We start from the raw sequence: 17,908 nt of genomic DNA, 5'->3' as shown, positions 1-17,908 counted from the left end.
TCCAGTACACCCTTCTCGAATATGTCAATATTAATTTCCTAAGTCAGAATTTTAAGCTTCCCAGTGATTCGCCATCCATGTTGGGAGATGATGACAGTGTTTTAACTAATGCTTTTTACCTTTGTGAGAACAGGGCCTTTTCCCCGGTCTCAGAGTTTTTTTAAGGGTGTCCTGAGCTTTTTAGCATATCATGCATGTCCTGTGAAGTCTCTTTAGAACCTGTATTTTTAACCTTTCTCAAGAGGCTCCTCATACCGTTTTTTTACTCAGGTAAGGATTTTAGATAAGGTGATTTCCCCCCCACATATATTGAAGGGTGGAAAATGGTGCATATGAGCCGATTCATCCTACACCTCAGTGCGAGTTGTTTTATTTGTTTTTATCAGTGCTCATAGGAATGGTTTTAATTTCTGCTTACTTTTGCTTCCTCTTTTCTCAAAGTTGCAATACAACCAAAATTTCACTTGATTCAAGATATCATCACTTTGTGCTTGAGAAATTTATTTAACACAAGTTGTGTCATGATGGGAAGCTTTTTCTTTGGAAGATAGTGTAACAGACAGCAATTTTAAATAAAAAAAAAATTTCTGTTCGGTTCGAGTTTCCTCCTGTATTGAGTCAATGAACGAATACAACATACAATGGAATATCATTTTAACCTGACAATAATCGTAGAAACATGTATGTAAATATTTATCTTGCTCATCTATTTCATTTTCATATATCACTGTGCAGTGGCGTACGCAAGGGGGGGTTTAACCCCCCCCTTGAGTTTGTGAAATATTATGAAAATTGATTTGGGGAAAAAAATTAAATGGCCAATTTATCACAGAAAAAGATCTGGGACAATACTATTACTATTATTATTACTACTACTACTAATAATAATAATAATAATTTGAATTATTATTTCCATGCAGCACGGAGAAAAGCACAGCATTCCAAACACACTCGTCTTTCAGAGTGAATGGCTTGAAAATTAATACGAATTCTTGAAAGTAAAATATGAGGTCAACTATGATTTAAAAGAGAGAAAAGTTGTTTTGTATCTCAGTTGCAACAATCTACAATACACTGGCGTACACAGGATTTTATTTTTCGGGCTGGAATAGTAAATGTGGAAAGCACATGGTTTCGTTTTGGAGGGCAGGACGCATAATAAAATATTTCGTATTTTTTGAGCTTTTCAATCTATTAAAATTGTATTCAAAGATAAAAAATGGTAATCGGGACTCACTTTAAATTAGGTTTCGCATTTACACATTTTGATTTTTTAAAGTTCTTAACGGATTTTTATTTGAAAATTTTGATTTTCTCAAAATTTCGGTACGGGCTGTAACCCCATCAGCCACCCCTCTACGTACGCCAGTGTTCAATGAACATGTATTTTTTTTGTGTGAACAATGAAAATTAACTAAAGAAAGTTCTTGGTTCGTTGTAAGCGGCTAATGTATAGACAATTGCTAGGCGGAGAAGAATAAAGTCACCAGTCCGCCTTTCCATTGTTTACCGCAGCACGTTTGAATGTCTCTCTTTAAAATGTCTCACCTTGTTGACTAGACAATTATTCAAACGACAATATGCTTAATATTGCAAAATGTTTTGTTGGTAAGAACAGCGAGACAATCCAGATGTAAATTATCGGGAACATTTATGCGGGGAAGAAGCCGGAAAAATTCCAATGTATTCTAGGAATCAAACCCGGATCTCCCGCGTGGTTGTCAGATGTTCTACCGACCAGACCATCGCAGCTCCTTGGATGAGTTCCATACCTTGATTATTTCCATTTATTTTAATATATTTTCTTGTTTTTATGGATTTTCTTCACACTTAAAATGTCTCACCTCGTTGACCACACAATTATTTCGTAACAAAGATACAAAGAAATGCTCCCAGAATTTCATAAAAATCGAATGACTAGAAAGTAATTTCGTCCTATTGCTTTCATAAATACTATATTTATGTAGATCTCTACTACTTAATAGTAGTAGTGGTATTAGTAGGATTATTAGTAGTAATTTAGCTAATTAATTAATTATGAGTATTATTATTTAATTAAAGTATTAAAAACAATGGTAATGTAAATTTGGAGAAAGTTTTAGAAATAACCCCCCCCCCCTTGATAAAATCCTGCGTATGCTACTGTCACAGTGTATTAGTTAGGTGGACTGACCTAGATTTTAAAATGAGTCCTATTGTTATAACTCATAAAACATTTGGGTATTTATGCAATGAAATAAGTATTTTGAATCTTTGTTTTCACATTGCTTTCCTGTAATTCTCGCTAATTATGATGATGAGAATGAACGATGATTGCATGAAGAGATACTTCCAAACAACACCAATGCATAGGGTGCGACTCGAAACCTGGAACTTTGGTAGCAACTTCAAAAGTTGAACAGTTAAATAGCTCAGCCACCTAGCTAACTAAATATGATGGAATAAAATATGCAAGTACATAAAAATACAAGTTCTAATCATAATTGTGTGAATGAAAAATAAACAAAACACTAAAACTGTATCGAAGTGCACATCTAAAAATGCTAATATCAAATACTTACTTTCAATATTGTTATTCTCCACCACCTCTACATACTACAAACTACCATGAAAGGAAAAATTAAGGAGAAGAAAGGCCCGATTGGAATCAAGATTGAGCACCAGTGTTAGTCAAATATATTTTTCAATAATAACCACTAGGTCTCACAATACTGGATTGGTTGACGGGATCCCTGTTTGGGTTGTATCAATCATGTATCAATGGGTAATAAGGGATGGTAAGTAAAAGTCCATTAAATAGTATTCACAGGTGGTAAGGAATACACCACCCCAAGTTTTAATATTATAGTAAGGTTTATCACCACCTGTTTCTTCAATATAAATTCAGTTTTACTTACGTTTTTTGCGAGTATAGTTCGTTCTTCAGTTATGACGTTTCGAGAGAACTTCTCTCTTCTTCAGGTTATAAGCAATTCATAGGGTCTTAGCTTTGTCAAAATATTTCTTCCATAGTCAACAGGATCAAGGATTAGGTGAAATGTGAGCGGGGAAAAAATATAGGAAGATCGATTACACACTGACAATTTAAGTTCTTAAAAGCCATCGTTACCTAAGTTAAAACCTATTTTAAAACTTATTGGTCCTCCTGCATAAATTTATAAAAACTGTAAAAACCTTTAAAATACTAAAAACCATTCACTATTTCCCAGTCAAGTTGTCCCCAACGAGCTTCCCTTGCGAAGGGTTTTTAGTTTTTAAAAATTTATACAGGAGGACCAATAAGTTTTTATAATAGGTTTTAACTTAGGTAACGATGGCTTTTAAGAACTTAAATTGTCAGTGTGTAATCGATCTTCCTATATTTTTTCCCCGCTCACATTTCACCTAATCCTTGATCCTGTTGACTATGGAAGAAATATTTTGACAAAGCTAAGACCCTATGAATTGCTTATAACCTGAAGAAGAGAGAAATTATCTCTCGAAACGTCATAACTGAAGAACGAACTATACTCGCAAAAAACGTAAGAAAAACTGAATTTATATTGTTAATCTTGTGAGTAATTCGCACATAGTAAATATGAACGTCTATTTCTTCAAACTGTTGTAGAGCATCGAGTGCAAGCTGCACACTGGTCTTTGCAGTGATCATAAAGAAAAAAAATTAAGTTCACATTGTGTTCAGACAAGCTAATTGGACGGACCTACAGTTTAAGGATATTAAGTAGTTTTGTTTAAAGTTCACTTTATGCACAGATAGACTAATCGAGACTGGACCTACAGTTTAAAGTGGGATAAGAACCACTATGTTCCTCTGCAAGGTATCGAACCTGAGACCCACCGTTTTAATCTTCAACCACTGTGCAATGTGCCTCCACCAGGGATCAAACCAAGGACTCATTGATTACAATTTCACAGTTTTATCCACTGTGTTATTGGGAAGTAATTGCAGTGATTATGACAGTCTGGGCAATGACAAGTGATTTGCTGGTAGTTTTTGGAAGGAACAGGTGTCCATTTGATGGAAGAGGAGTCCATGGAGTTTACACTAGAGATATTCAAGGTAACAGGCACCAGGGAGACAGTCAAGTCAAATGCTTTGATAGCACTGCAGCTATGCATGCGAGAGAGAGGAGAATGGATTGTGACTTGACAAGGAAATATTATGTCTGAGGTAAGTAGTACCACATTGGTTGATATTTTTGGAAAGATTACATCAGCTGATGATCAGGTGAGAGGTGCACTGCTGTCAGCTCCACGCGGAACCAAAAGCTTCACTCGGCAGAAGAGATAGCAGCACTTGCTGAAGAGCCTCTGCAAAATTCTCCCACATGAAGGATGGCCTTCAGCTGATTATAATGGTCTTCTTCCGAGATATGGAAACACACAGGAACCAACCACGTGAGCTTCACTAGAGCTATTTATCAACTTATTTCTTTTCTGGCTTTCAAGACCAGTGCCTGCTTCCTCTCTTCAAGTAGCTCCCCAATTGTCCTCGCTATGTTGGGCCAACTCATTGAAATTTTCTTTAATCAATCACAGGACCACTTGCACCAAAGCAAGATGGCTATTCATTAGGTTACACAGTCTTGGCTCACCCTGGTAGAAGTTTGATTTCAGTTATTTTACTTCGCTTTTTTTTGCCACTTTTGGCTACTTGCAAAGATGAGGATGGGTGACGATATGATGCAAGGACACTCGCAAAGAACACTCATGCCTAAGCTGGAATTCGAACCTGAGGCCCTTTTGCTTTGTAGCATGCTACACTAACCACTCCACCACAGAGGTCGGCTGACACAAATTGAAAATATCAGTATGTTTGATGGTACAGCAGTGTTCTTGGATAACTGGTAAGTCATTAAGTGGGAAGCATCAATACAGCACAAATAATTATTTTTCTCACATCAGACAACATAGAGGAGACAGCAAAACTGAATATGCACCAAATTGTTTTATTGGGGGAAATAGGGAAATACCTAATTAAAAGGTAATCACATTTCTAGGCTCTTCTATGCTGGAGTTTTACATTTGCCTACCACTGATAAATTACGGAAACAGTTAAATATACAAAATTTGTTTTTATTATCTGCACTGTAAGCAGTACATACAGGTATGATTACCTTTTCATACTCGTTATGATTTTGTGGTGTGGATGCAACATCGCCTAGGTACATCGAACCTGTAAGGGAAGAAAACAAAATTATAGAATGAACCACAACCACTTTCAACTTTAAAGTACACGTCTTAGAGTGCCGATAGAATGGTACTTTTCCACCTGTACTGTTTACTTATCAGGTTAAAGCTCGACCATGGATGTGTTGTCTACTTGTCCATCCATCCTTCTAGACTTCTCATCCTCGACACCATGCACCATTCTGGTATTTGATTATGTACTGGTGCATTTTGTACCAGTCCAATGAGTTAGTATGTGGAGGCAACGGAGCTGTTGCTGTCTTTACGATGGCAATGACTTATTCTTAATTACTACCTCCATCATTGTTTGATGCCTTGGCATCCATCATACCACACCATATCAGATGAGAGAAGCTACATCCTAGTTTCACGAGACTATTCAGTGTCTGTGCAGACTTGGTGGTGATAGTAATCTACCTAGACTTTCTCCATTCATTCTGTCTCTCCCAATTGGAAATTGCCTGCACCTTTGGTTGATCTATCTCTTACTGCCCTCCAAAAGGCAGAAATCGCAATGGTCGAAAACCAGCAGCAATTTTTAGAACTTAAATTGCAGTACCCAAATTTTTTTTAATGAGTTTTACACGAACTTTGTTGTGAACTCTGAGAGTTAGTCAGTCTTTACATCCGGCATGTTCGATATACACGGCAGAACTATATGCAGTACAAGGGCCCTGTACTTTTCACACTTTTCAAAGAGTCCTTGTATGTACTGACTCAATTAGTGTGCTCCACAGTCTGGAATCGCTGACTTTCAGGCATCCTGTAGTGTAGTGCATCCTTCAACAGTTGAGGACTAAAAGTGGTAAACATTGTAAGTGCCAAAAGCGAAAGTGTTGGGAAATCGCATCGTTCTGCACATCAGCCCGTAAGAACGTTCACACTAATGACCTCTTTACACGCCCTTTGTACTTACGAAGGCTACCAGCCACTTTTCACGTTTACCACATTATAAAGCATGGCACATTTCACAGTTTAACGTGGAAAACGGTGTTTGAATTATTTTGGCACTTACATCATTTACCAATTTTAGTCTTCGGTTCGTGTCCTTATCTGCCAGTGCCTTATTATTAATATTATATTATCTGCCGTATTTTCAGGGGAAAGGTCAGGCCATTCATACAGAAATAGCAGAAATAGTAATACTAATACAGGGTGTCCCACGAACGGCGCAACTGGGAATTAAGAGTGGCGTTACTTTGTAACCGAAACCTGTACATACATAAGTCATACACCAAATGTTAGCCCTGTCCAAGTAGATATTTTTAAACATAGAAACAACAAACGGGGTGCAGTGTTGTTCATGCAGTGTTGCCAAATTTAAGTGAAAGTGTAAATTTATTTTTCCACAAAGCATGGAAAATTGCATGTCAAACATTCGTACGGAAATTTGGACGTCAATTTCCACCTTGGGTAGGTGGACTATTTCGCCATCTATAGTTCAGAGAAGAAAACTGATCGTTTTCGCGTATAGCCAATCCTGAAATGCCTCGTAAAGGCGTACCAGTCCAAATGGGTGTTTTAAAAAAAATATGAGGTACAGTGGCAACACTGTTGATGTTTGAAGGCAACAAAAGGTGTGTTTAGTGATGGTCTATGACATGGAAATACTGGAAACAGGAAAAAAAGGAAAATGAAAATTATGGTGAAAAAAGTGTTACCTACTCCTGGCAACCATGCAATGCGATAAGAGTGCCCACCGAACGAGAACAAAAGAATCAGTTAGTTGTGTACTCAGAACTGTTTGAGCCGTGCATTTCGCATTGTTCGTAAGGGAAGATTAGAATTGTTCCGTGAAATTAAGTACTCTTTGGAAGAGAGGGTGTTCATTGTGGAACATTATTTTTGTTCAAAATTGTACGCTAGTGTAAAAACTGTGTTTCGCAAGAAATATCCGAATAACAGTGTTCCAGAAAATTCGACGATATATCGACTTGTTTCCAGATTTCGTGAAACAGGATCGGTTAATGACAAACCCTACCACAGACAACCACCAGTTTTGACACAAGGTGTGCTGCACGATGTGGAGCAGAGAATATCACAATCTCCCAGGAAATATGTTCGTAAACTTGCTGCACAGTCAGGTGTATCAAAAACAACAACTCACCTAGCGTTAAAACAATTGCACCTACGTGCATATAAGGTACAGGCTGTGCAAGAACTGAAGGAAGCAGACAAAGGTGCACGTGTAAGATACTGCCAGTGGTTTAGAAATTTTATTAGAGACAATGGTGTGAATATTTTGGATAAGGTATTTTTCACGGATGAAGCATGGTTCCACTTAAATGGATATGTCAACAGTCAAAATTCTCGACACTGGTCAAGTAACAATCCCCATTTGTTACATGAACAATCACTTCATCCACAAAAGATTGGTGTGTGGTGCGCGATTTCGCGGAGAAAAATAATCGGTCCATTCTTTTTCAACACAACAGTTGACGGAATAGTTTATCGTGAACTTATCACACAGTTTATTTCTCTGTTGGAACGTGATGAACGTGATTGTTGGTTTCAACAAGACTCCGCAACATGTCACACGTCTAATGAAACTTTAGACATGTTGGCAGAGTTTTTTGGCGATCACATTATAAGCAAAAACTTATGGCCCAGTCGCTCCCCGGATCTGACGTCTCCAGATTTTTTTCTGTGGGGTTATTTGAAACAAACAGTTTACATTAATAACCCAAGAACACTTGATGATCTAAAAATAAACATTTGCACAGCCATTAACAATATAAACCAATCAACCTTGCATAAAGTTGCTTCCAACATGATAAAACATGTTGATGAATGCCTCAGGGAAAATGGTTGTCATTTTCAACATCTTTTGTAAAGCTACACTGCCTGTTACGCGCATTGCATGGTTGCCAGGAGTAGGTAAGTAACACTTTTTTTCACCATAATTTTCATTTTCTTTTTTTCCTGTTTCCAGTATTTCCATGTCATAGACCATCACTAAACACACCTTTTGTTGCCTTCAAACATCAACAGTGTTGCCACTGTACCTCATAATTTTTAAAACACCCATTTGGACCGGTACGCCTTTACGAGGCATTTCAGGATTGGCTATACGCAAAAACGATCGGTTTTCTTCTCTGAACTATAGATGGCGAAATAGTCCACCTACCCAAGGTGGAAATTGACGTCCAAATTTCCGTACGAATGTTTGACATGCAATTTTCCATGCTTTGTGGAAAAATAAATTTACACTTTCACTTACATTTGGCAACACTGCATGAACAACACTGCACCCCGTTTGTTGTTTCTATGTTTAAAAATATCTACTTGGACAGGGCTAACATTTGGTGTATGACTTATGTATGTACAGGTTTCGGTTACAAAGTAACGCCACTCTTAATTCCCAGTTGCGCCATTCGTGGGACACCCTGTATATCAAACCCAGGACCCCTTGATTACAAGTCGACAGCAGTGACATTATCTAGGGGTGCAGAATGAAATTTAGGGGGTGTGATGTTGAAGATAACGAAAATATGAAACATACGTGCATGCTTTAGCCACTACATAAAATACGCATCAACTTTTCATGGTATCTACGATACACTGCTGGACAAAAAAAATGGACACTTAAGACACATAATATAGAATTAATTCTGATTCAAAGGCTAACTAAATGTTTCAGAAATTATTGGAAATAAGAAAACCTGAATATATTCAACAGAAAACAAATATAATGTTCCAATTGTTCAATACTTAACTGAGAGCGTCATTCATAAGTAATTGCAATTCGGATGTCAAATATTAAGGTGTTCGATTTTGTTTGTCCAGCAGTATAATATGCCAATCAAACTGACTTGCTTCACTTTTGCTTGATTGTAACACAACTACACATCTGGAAGCTTGAAAGGAACGAAGCTTGTTCAAGAAATGCCTATGACATGTACTGTGTCTGACATTCAAAGAAAGTGGTCATAGAGCGTAAAAATACAAACAAGCCACAGTCTTATTGAACTATGTACTCAAACACAAAATAAGAAAATAAAAAGAAAGAAAAAAAAATCATACTTGTTATTAAAAACACACTTTCAAACCTTTGCAATGCAAAGTTACAAGATTCAGTTATTAGTCAAATGTTCAATCCGTTACACAGGTAACAACTACTGCTGAGTGTCCAAGTTGTATGCAAAAGGTTCACTATACAACCTGAAGTTCTGCTTAACACAACGAAAGATTATGAAATTATGTCACTTTCATGTAATTATCAAGTTCCATTTTTGGACTGCTTTACTTTTCTGAAAATGTTCCATTGCTTTCATCCCACTCTATCATATGCATTCATTTACATAATACATAGCCCACCTTTCATCTGTCTCAAATCAGGATGAAATGCAAACACAGCAAATTCATCTTCCTTTAAATCACCTTCTGCCGAAACATCCTCAATGAATTGTAACATTACTTCATGAAATTTGGGCCTCTTCATAAAAAGTCTTTACAAAAGCCTGAAATGGTATGCTTACTGAACATGTTACACAGAAGTGCGTATTTAAAAAAATATATATTCATCATGTTACAACATGCATTAAATAATTTTCTGGCCAGGGCCTGATGATATCATCAAAGGAACTGAAATTTTTGTTGCATTGCAACTTGAAGACCATTACTACAAAAACATAAAACAACACACTGAGGTGTAGGCATTTATTGAAAACCACAAACAGACAACCTGAATAAACAAAACAATAAATAGTTCTTAAGAACAATACTGACGGTTTGATTTAAAATAATTCAACTTGCAACACATACCTACTTTGAATATACAATGCCAGGCCGACAGTGGTATATACTGTATACCTACTTTTGGGTCACCCACAGGGTGGTCCAAAAGTGTCATGACATACTGTTCCGCAAACTAACATTGTAGGTTTGTAATAGGGGTGGGGGAAAATATTATAAGGCATATGACGATGATGGCCGCCATCTTGAATTCAACTTCATAATTTGAAATGAGAAGGGGGTGATATGATATATCAAATCAGGCTAGAATTTCACGAGAAATGCAATGGTGAAGGTTTTTTCGACGCCTCTTTAGCCAGTAAAAAGTTATAACTGAATTATTGTACTAATTTACTCCTTTTCGAGGTTTCAGAAAAAATCATTAAAATGTCTTTAGTGCTTCAGTAACGCATCATGATCAAAAGTGGCATCTAGGGAAAGAGGTTTGCATGCCATTGCACATGATTTTAATAGGATACATGCATGAAGAGCTGCGCATTACAAATGGTTGTCTCGAACAATTACAGTGTGACGCTTCCATTGAATGAAAAGTCTTTCACAGTGACAAGGCTAATGTTTATGTTCATAGGGAAGTTCATAAAGAAAATATTCAACACTTCTTTGGACAGAAACTGTCTCACAATGTTCGCATAGTGTCCTGGTGTTCTGCCCTACTGAAGAAAATTCTGTAACTGTAAGCAAGGATGAAAAAAAAACTGCTCATTTAACAAATTCAAGTAGCCCTAACAATTTAAGGTTCCGTCAATGGAAAATAGACTAACCAATCTTGTTCCACACAGCATGCCACACCATTAACTTACCAGCACAAAGTCCAAAATTGGTTATCAGATAAAAAGCATCGAATATTTCATTCAATGGAAGCATCACACTGTGATTGTTTGAGACAACCATTTGTAATGCACAGCTCTTTGTGCATGTATCCTATTAAAATCATGTTCAATGGCATGCAAACTTCTCTCCCCGGAAGTCAGTTTGATCTCGATGCATTACTGACGCCCTAAAAACATTTTAATGCTTCTTTCTGACACCTCGAAAAGGAGCAAATTGATACAAGAATTCAGTCATCACTTTTTACTGGCTAAAGATACGTCGAAAAATCCTTCACCATTGCATTTCTTGTGAAATTCTAGGCTGATCTGATATATCATATCACTCCCTTCTCATTTAAACTTAAGAAGTTGAATTGAAGATGGTGGCAGTCATCGTCATATGCCCTATAACATTTTCCCTAACCCCTATTACAAACCTACATGTTAGTTTTGCGGAACAGTATGTCATTCAACTTTTATTCGGATGTCTCCACACTTTTGGACCTCCCTGTATATTCTTCTTTTATCTCTTTCTCTCTCTCTGGTTTTAATTATGGCAATGAGGATGAATGATGGTGAAATAGATGATACAATGTATGCTAGGGATGGGATGGATTAATAGGTACTCTATCGGTATTGGGCGATGTAGGCATATCAGAGTATCTGTAAAATTATTGATTATTTCACCGATCCGATATATGTACAAATATCTTATAACTTAGTGCAAAATTCTGCTATTTTGTTATAATTTTTATGGATAATCTCCATGCTCTACTTTTTAAAAAATAAATGACTAAATGTGCAACTAATTTTGCTCTGCAATCACCTCGAAACACACATTTATTAAGGAGGTCTATGATCCATTCAGGCTCTTCACGGACCATTTTTTTAATTTTATATCAGATCAGTAGAATATCGGTAATCAAATCAGTATTGGTAAATTTTATATTGGTACTTTATTAGTTACAGCCCATCCCTAATGTATGCCCATGATAGATCAATACATCCATAAAGTAGACTTAAAAAAACAATTCAATTCAACCATGGCTTACCCAAATTTGAAATTTAAACTTACTATATTCTTACAATTTTAAACTTACTATATTCTTACAATCTCACTCACTCACACTCTCCCTCAAACACACAAACATATATAAGAACAGTGTGCGTGTGTGAATTAAGAGAGAAAATGTGCAAGCAATAGTTCAATACTAACCTAAAAATCATGCATATTGAACCAGTCTTCTCTCTATGGTATGTATTTTCAACTGATGATGATCATTAAGAATCATGTTGTGCTTCACTTCTGTCATCAAGGTTCCGAATGACTGCTGATGTTGGTGCCTGGAGAACCTTCCGTGACAGCCTCATTGCTCCTGATACAGGATCCCTACCGAAGTACTTCACTTGCATCTCCTGGCCAAGTTCAAATCCCAGAGCGCTTGGATGCAATATCTGGAAAAGAAGAGGGTCGTAGTGATAGATCTTTTGAAGCCGAATTACAAATGATTACCTATGTAAAAAATAATAAATTTTGGCACAGCTTCAATAGCAGTGGCATTTTGGTGTTATAATGTTGAATAAAATAACAAAATCAGCTTAAAAACCTCTTATTTTAAATTATAAATCACATTCAATTGAACCAGCACCTATAATCTGTAAGCTCTCTGGCTTCAAGGTTCACTCAGAAAATATATACTTGAAATGCATGTTGAATGGAAGGTCCCTAATAGCAAATAGTGGCACTAACGAAAGGTTCCAGGTATAAGTACCTTCATGTACAATGGCATAAAGAAATAGTGTGTTTTCAACATGAAAATAAATCAAAATTCTTTACTTCAGGAGTGATATTCTAATTACCAAATTAAATGATGACTGCTTTAATATTTTAAAAATATTTCAAAGTAGCACTGGCAGATTGATATTGCAATAGAAAACTTATCCATTAATGTTAATTTCAAGGGCTGAGTCTATACAGATACCAATGTATAAAAATGCCATACAACACCTTGCAGACTAATTATCCAGAAAATTATGCAACTGCATTAATCTTAAACCAGGTTTTTTTTTTTTTGGGGGGGGGGGAATGGATTTTCAGATTAAGTGATGGCTACTATATTATTCAGATTATTTTGTGAATGAAATTACTAATATTTCAAAATAAGACTTGTCTGATTGATACAGTACAGTTGAAATGGAATATTTATACACTAGAATTTATCTATTTGGTCTAGGAATTAATTCGTGCGCCTGGACAAGAGATGGCGTAATGAGCGTATCGTCCCACAGTTCCGTGTAGCCACACATGCGTTGAAAACTCCTGTCAGCGCGAATCGTTCGTAGTATATGGCAGTTGATTGACGCGTCAACAACAGCATTTTGTAGTCAACTGAACATGGTGCAGTTCGTGCCAGATAAAGTGTTTTTGCGGGGTGTTCTGCTTCATTACTTTAACATGCAGAAAAGGGCTACCGAAAGTCATCGTATCTTGGTGGAAGTGTATGGTGACCATGTGCTAGCTGAGCGAACGTGTCAGAAGTGGTTTGCACGGTTTAGAAGTGGTGATTTCGGCCTGGATGACCAAGAGCGACCTGGACAGCCAAAAAAATTTGATGACGAAGAATTGAGAGCATTGCTCGATCAGGATCCGTGTCAAACGCAGGAAGAACTTGCAGAAGCATTAGGCGTTGATCAAACAATAGTTTCCAAACGCCTCAAAGCCATGGGAATGATTCAAAAGATGTCACATTGGGTTCCACATGAATTGAAAGACAGAGATGTTGAAAGACGAAAAACCATTTGCGAATTGCTGCTTCAAAGACAGAAAAGAAAGGGGTTTTGCATCGCATTGTTACTGGCGATGAGAAGTGGATCCATTACGAGAACCCGAAACGAAAAAAGGCCTGGGTGAAGCCAGGTGAACCAGGTCCATCACAACCGAAACGAGATATTCACTGTGCAAAGGTTATGCTGTGCATATGGTGGGATATGAAAGGTGTGGTGTACTATGAGCTGCTGCAACCGGGTGAAACTATTAATGGAGAACGTTATCGACGACAATTAATGCGTTTGAAGCAAGCTCTGGCCAGGAAACGACCAGAATGGGAGAACAGACATGATAAACTTATTTTTCAACATGATAACGCTCGCCCACATGTCACAAAACTGGTCCAAACCTATTTAGAAAATGTTGGATGGGAAGTTTTACCCCACCTGCCGTATTCACCAGACGTTGCTCCTTCGGACTACTACTTGTTCGATTGCATGAATAACGATTTGATTGGACAGCGGTTCACTTCTTCAGAAGATATCGAAAAATGGGTCTCTGACTGGATCGCTTCAAAGGATGAGGACTTCTTTCGACACGGAATCCGTAACTTGCCTGACAGATGGGTGAAAGTGGTGGCTCGCGATGGACAATATTTTTCTTAAGGTATTTATGTATTTTGTGTTTGAACTACAGCTTCAATGCATGCGTAACAACCGCACAAATTAATTCCTAGACCAAATATATTTTGAAGAATATCAAATTATTATGTTTCAAGCATCAATATTGATAGGAATCAGTAAGCGTATCAGTTCAAAGTGGTACCAGCTCAGTCCTACTTATTACTATCATGAACAATTTTAAATTGCAACGGTCTTCAATTAGTGGTTAAACTTCACATAAACAAGATAAACAATTTCAGTCCTAAACAAAACCTGTGTAAAGTCTGTTACCTTTCGTTGATCCAGTTGTGAATTATGAAGCAATGCAGGAGACATGTTAGGGTAGAGGGTCACCATAACACCAATGTCTCGAATTTCAACTATTTTGGCTGTATAGATGCCTCCGAACTCTAAAGTCGGATCTTTCTCAGCAGTCAGGAAACCTTCGATCATCTCCTTGGCTTCGTCCATAGCGGCTTGACTTGGTGCAAACATCGAGAATGTAGTATCATCAACTTGAGACACCTGTGATGGAATTAGTGTTAGTTTATTAAAAGCTCTTCTAACATAATTATTTGAAATAAATGGTTCAAAACAAAGATAAAATCTTGCAGCAAAAGTACAAGTTGAATAAAATACCTACAGACAGGCTAATAAGGACTAAGATCTTACAGAAATGTTTCCACTGAAAAACAAACAAACTCAATCTCTAGCCTTCTTAACCCCTCAAGTGTGGAATTTGTTGAACAAGTCGCTACTGGAAAATGCAGGTTTTTTTCGTCAAATTCAGTTGAACAACATTTATTGAAATAATACAAAAATATTTGCATGCATTTTTCTTTTATAAAGTTTTTATCTATACAAAGGCTTTCATATTTCACGACAAATGTAAATAATGTGCATTTCCTACTCCCTGTTCATTTCCTATCGCCTGTGCATTTCCCATTCCCTTTCCTACTCCCAGTGCATATGCTACTCCCTGTGCATTTTATCAATTTGTGAATTTCCTACTTACTGTACATTCCCTACTCCCTGCGCATTGCCTACCTCCTATTTCCTATCCCCTCTGCATTTCCCATATTCCCTTTGCATTTCCTACCACATGTGCATTTCCTACCACCTGTGCCACCCCAGCAAACCTCTTTGTGACTATATATGCCACAGTAAATCGAATATAGTTGAAAGAAACAAAGTTCATATATACGCCTTCCGCACTACAGCAGCACAATGCACACTTAAGGGGTTAAATTCGAAGGTTTATGGCTGCAGCAACACAGGCCTTCCATCTTTCCCTATTCTGGGCAAGATCAATCCAATCTTATACATCCTTACCAATTTCCTTTAGGTTCATCTCAACGTTATCTCTCAATCTTCATCTTGGCCTTCCTACAGGTCTCTTACCATCAGGTTTCAGCAACAAGAATCCTGTAAATTCTTCTTTCTCTTCCCATTCGTGCCACATGGCTTGCCCACCTAAGCCTTCTTGATTTAATTATTCTAATAATATCTGGCCAGGAATACAAATTATGCAGTTCTAAATTATGTAACCTTCTCCACTCACTTGTCTCCTCATCCCCTTTGGGTCCAAATATTTTTCTAAGGATTTTATTTTCAAATATTCTTAATTTATGTTCCTCTTTTAATGTAAGGGACCACATCCATACAATACTACAGGCAAAATTAGTGTTTTGTGTATTTCAATTTTTAGTTTCTTAGATATTACACGAGAAGATAAAAGTTTATGAAGAGAAAAGGAACATGAATTTCCTGAATTAAATGTGCTTTTTATCTCCTCTTTAATATCATTTTCATATGTTAGAATTACTCCAAGTACTTGAATTTGGAAACTGATTCTAGCAAGTTGTGGTCAATAATGAAATTTTGATTATAACCTAACACTTGCTTTTGGTCTGTAAGCATATATTTCAGGAATAATTTCTTCAGTAACTCATTCACTTATTCAAGGCATGCAAAGTTCTATTTTCAGTATAATACAATACTCTGTGTGGAAACTACTTCACTCTTCTGTATTCGCACCTATGTTACTTTTCATGCATGTTGTATGCAAGGGAGTGCAAGCATTTGCGTGTGTCTTCTCCTCCATCATCATCATTCTTCGTTTCCTGCCTCTGGCTAGGTCAGTCAGCATACAAGTCAAGCCTCTCCATTTTCTTGTTGTCTTCCACAAATCCTCTCTTTCCACGATGTTCCAATCTTGTCCTCTTCTCCTAACACTCTCCGCTAGCTGCTCTTGGTTTCCCCTTTGGGCTTACTCCCACTCACTTGTGCATTGTAAACTCTTACTAGCAGTCTTTCTGCACCCATCCTGTTCATGTATCCAAACCATCTCATCTGTGTCCTGAAGCTTCACCCCCCCCCCACCTTGTCTGTCGGATCCCCTCATTCCTTATTCTATCCCTTCTAGTCTTCCCCAATATACATCTTAAGAATTTCATCTCCACTGCCTGCATCTTTCTTTTGTCTCTCTCTGTCATTATCCAAGTCTCTGCTCCATACATAATTATTGGCACATAGTATGTGTTGTATATTAACTTCTTGCATTTCATAGGTACATCCCTGTTCCATATTAATCTTTGAATGCTTTGATAGAGTCCACCAGCCATTTGTCCTTTTCTGTTTACCTCCTCATCTATTCTTCCACTTCTCCAATGATGCATAAAAGATCAAGATTTTGGCACAAAAACTGACCACAATTCAGAGTCATAAACAGTATATAGAATGGCATTTCCGTGTTCAAATAGAATAAAATCCCAAGTTTGACTTAAAAACAATTCTATAATTACACAAAACAAAAATTTCCATTCAAATAGCACATCAAGAAGTTACCAGAGTATTATTAAGTTTAGTGCCGTGTAACGAAGTATCTCTCTCCATCTGAAATTTTGCAGCATAACCACAACATTCTGGCATTTTGCATAACTCAAACTGTGGAAAGTGTTGTGCTGGTAAATAAACTACAACCTTAGTATTTAAAAGTTTATTTCACATTTTGGACTTTATTTGATATTATTTTGTGCCAAAATATGGTAGGAAAATGTACTTCTCGCCTTTTAAAAATATTAAAAATAAATGCTACCGCGTGTAATCCCAAAATTTGTGTTCCCGTCAAAAACTAAATATACATGTACCTAGCCATTTCTTATGCTGTTTCTCTGCTTAGTTCGTATATTTATCGAGGCACTTATAATAATGAAATGAATGTAAAAAAAAGAAGAAAAAAGATAAAGGCAACATTAATTCTTGTTCTGTACCTGAACGCCAGTTTCGGCCAATAAATGCTTCAAATTTCTACCTCCAAGGCCCAGGAACTTGGATCGTTTATGAGCTGGAACTTCTAAATTATCAGAAACAGGCCAATTGTCCTTTTTCTCTTTCCTAGAAGAAAACAAGGCATCACAACTATTATACAGTAATAATTGATGGTGATTCATCAGACAGTTCACATTCTGAGAAATTATACAGGGTGGCTCAATAAGTCACTTAACACCCTCAGTACAAGGCCACTGCGGCATGGAATTTTAAATTCGCGATGACCAATCGTTATCTGGCCAAGGGGGAACCACATTGACGCCACCCACACGGTCGGCGGTCATCTTGATGTCCGCCATCTTGAATTCAACGTCAGAATTTTAAATGGGAAGGGGGTCGTGCGACATATCAAAATGGGCTAGAATTTCACGAGAAATGCAATGGTGAAGGTTTTT

General features: G+C 37.1%; 1 protein-coding gene across 1 annotated transcript in view; it reads right to left on the bottom strand.

Moving 5' to 3' along the window:
- Positions 1-5,031: 5,031 nt before the first annotated feature.
- PNPase (polyribonucleotide nucleotidyltransferase 1) overlaps positions 5,032-17,908 on the bottom strand; it is a 48,302-nt gene continuing 35,425 nt past the window's right edge. Inside the window, exons 7-10 of the mRNA XM_083137847.1 lie at positions 17,456-17,579; positions 14,475-14,708; positions 11,971-12,209; positions 5,032-5,176 (exon numbers count right to left, since the gene is read on the bottom strand). Of these exons, the coding sequence (XP_082993973.1) occupies positions 12,036-12,209; positions 14,475-14,708; positions 17,456-17,579 (532 nt within the window). The 3' untranslated portion in view covers positions 5,032-5,176; positions 11,971-12,035. The remainder of the gene's footprint in view (positions 5,177-11,970; positions 12,210-14,474; positions 14,709-17,455; positions 17,580-17,908) is intronic.

The sequence above is a fragment of the Lepisma saccharinum genome, chromosome 16 (genome assembly GCF_977018435.1).
Source record: "Lepisma saccharinum chromosome 16, izLepSacc3.1, whole genome shotgun sequence".
In the NCBI taxonomy this organism is placed as follows: Eukaryota; Metazoa; Arthropoda; class Insecta; order Zygentoma; family Lepismatidae; genus Lepisma; species Lepisma saccharinum.
Note: the sequence above shows the minus strand (reverse complement) of the source record. Positions and strands in the feature narration are given on the sequence as shown.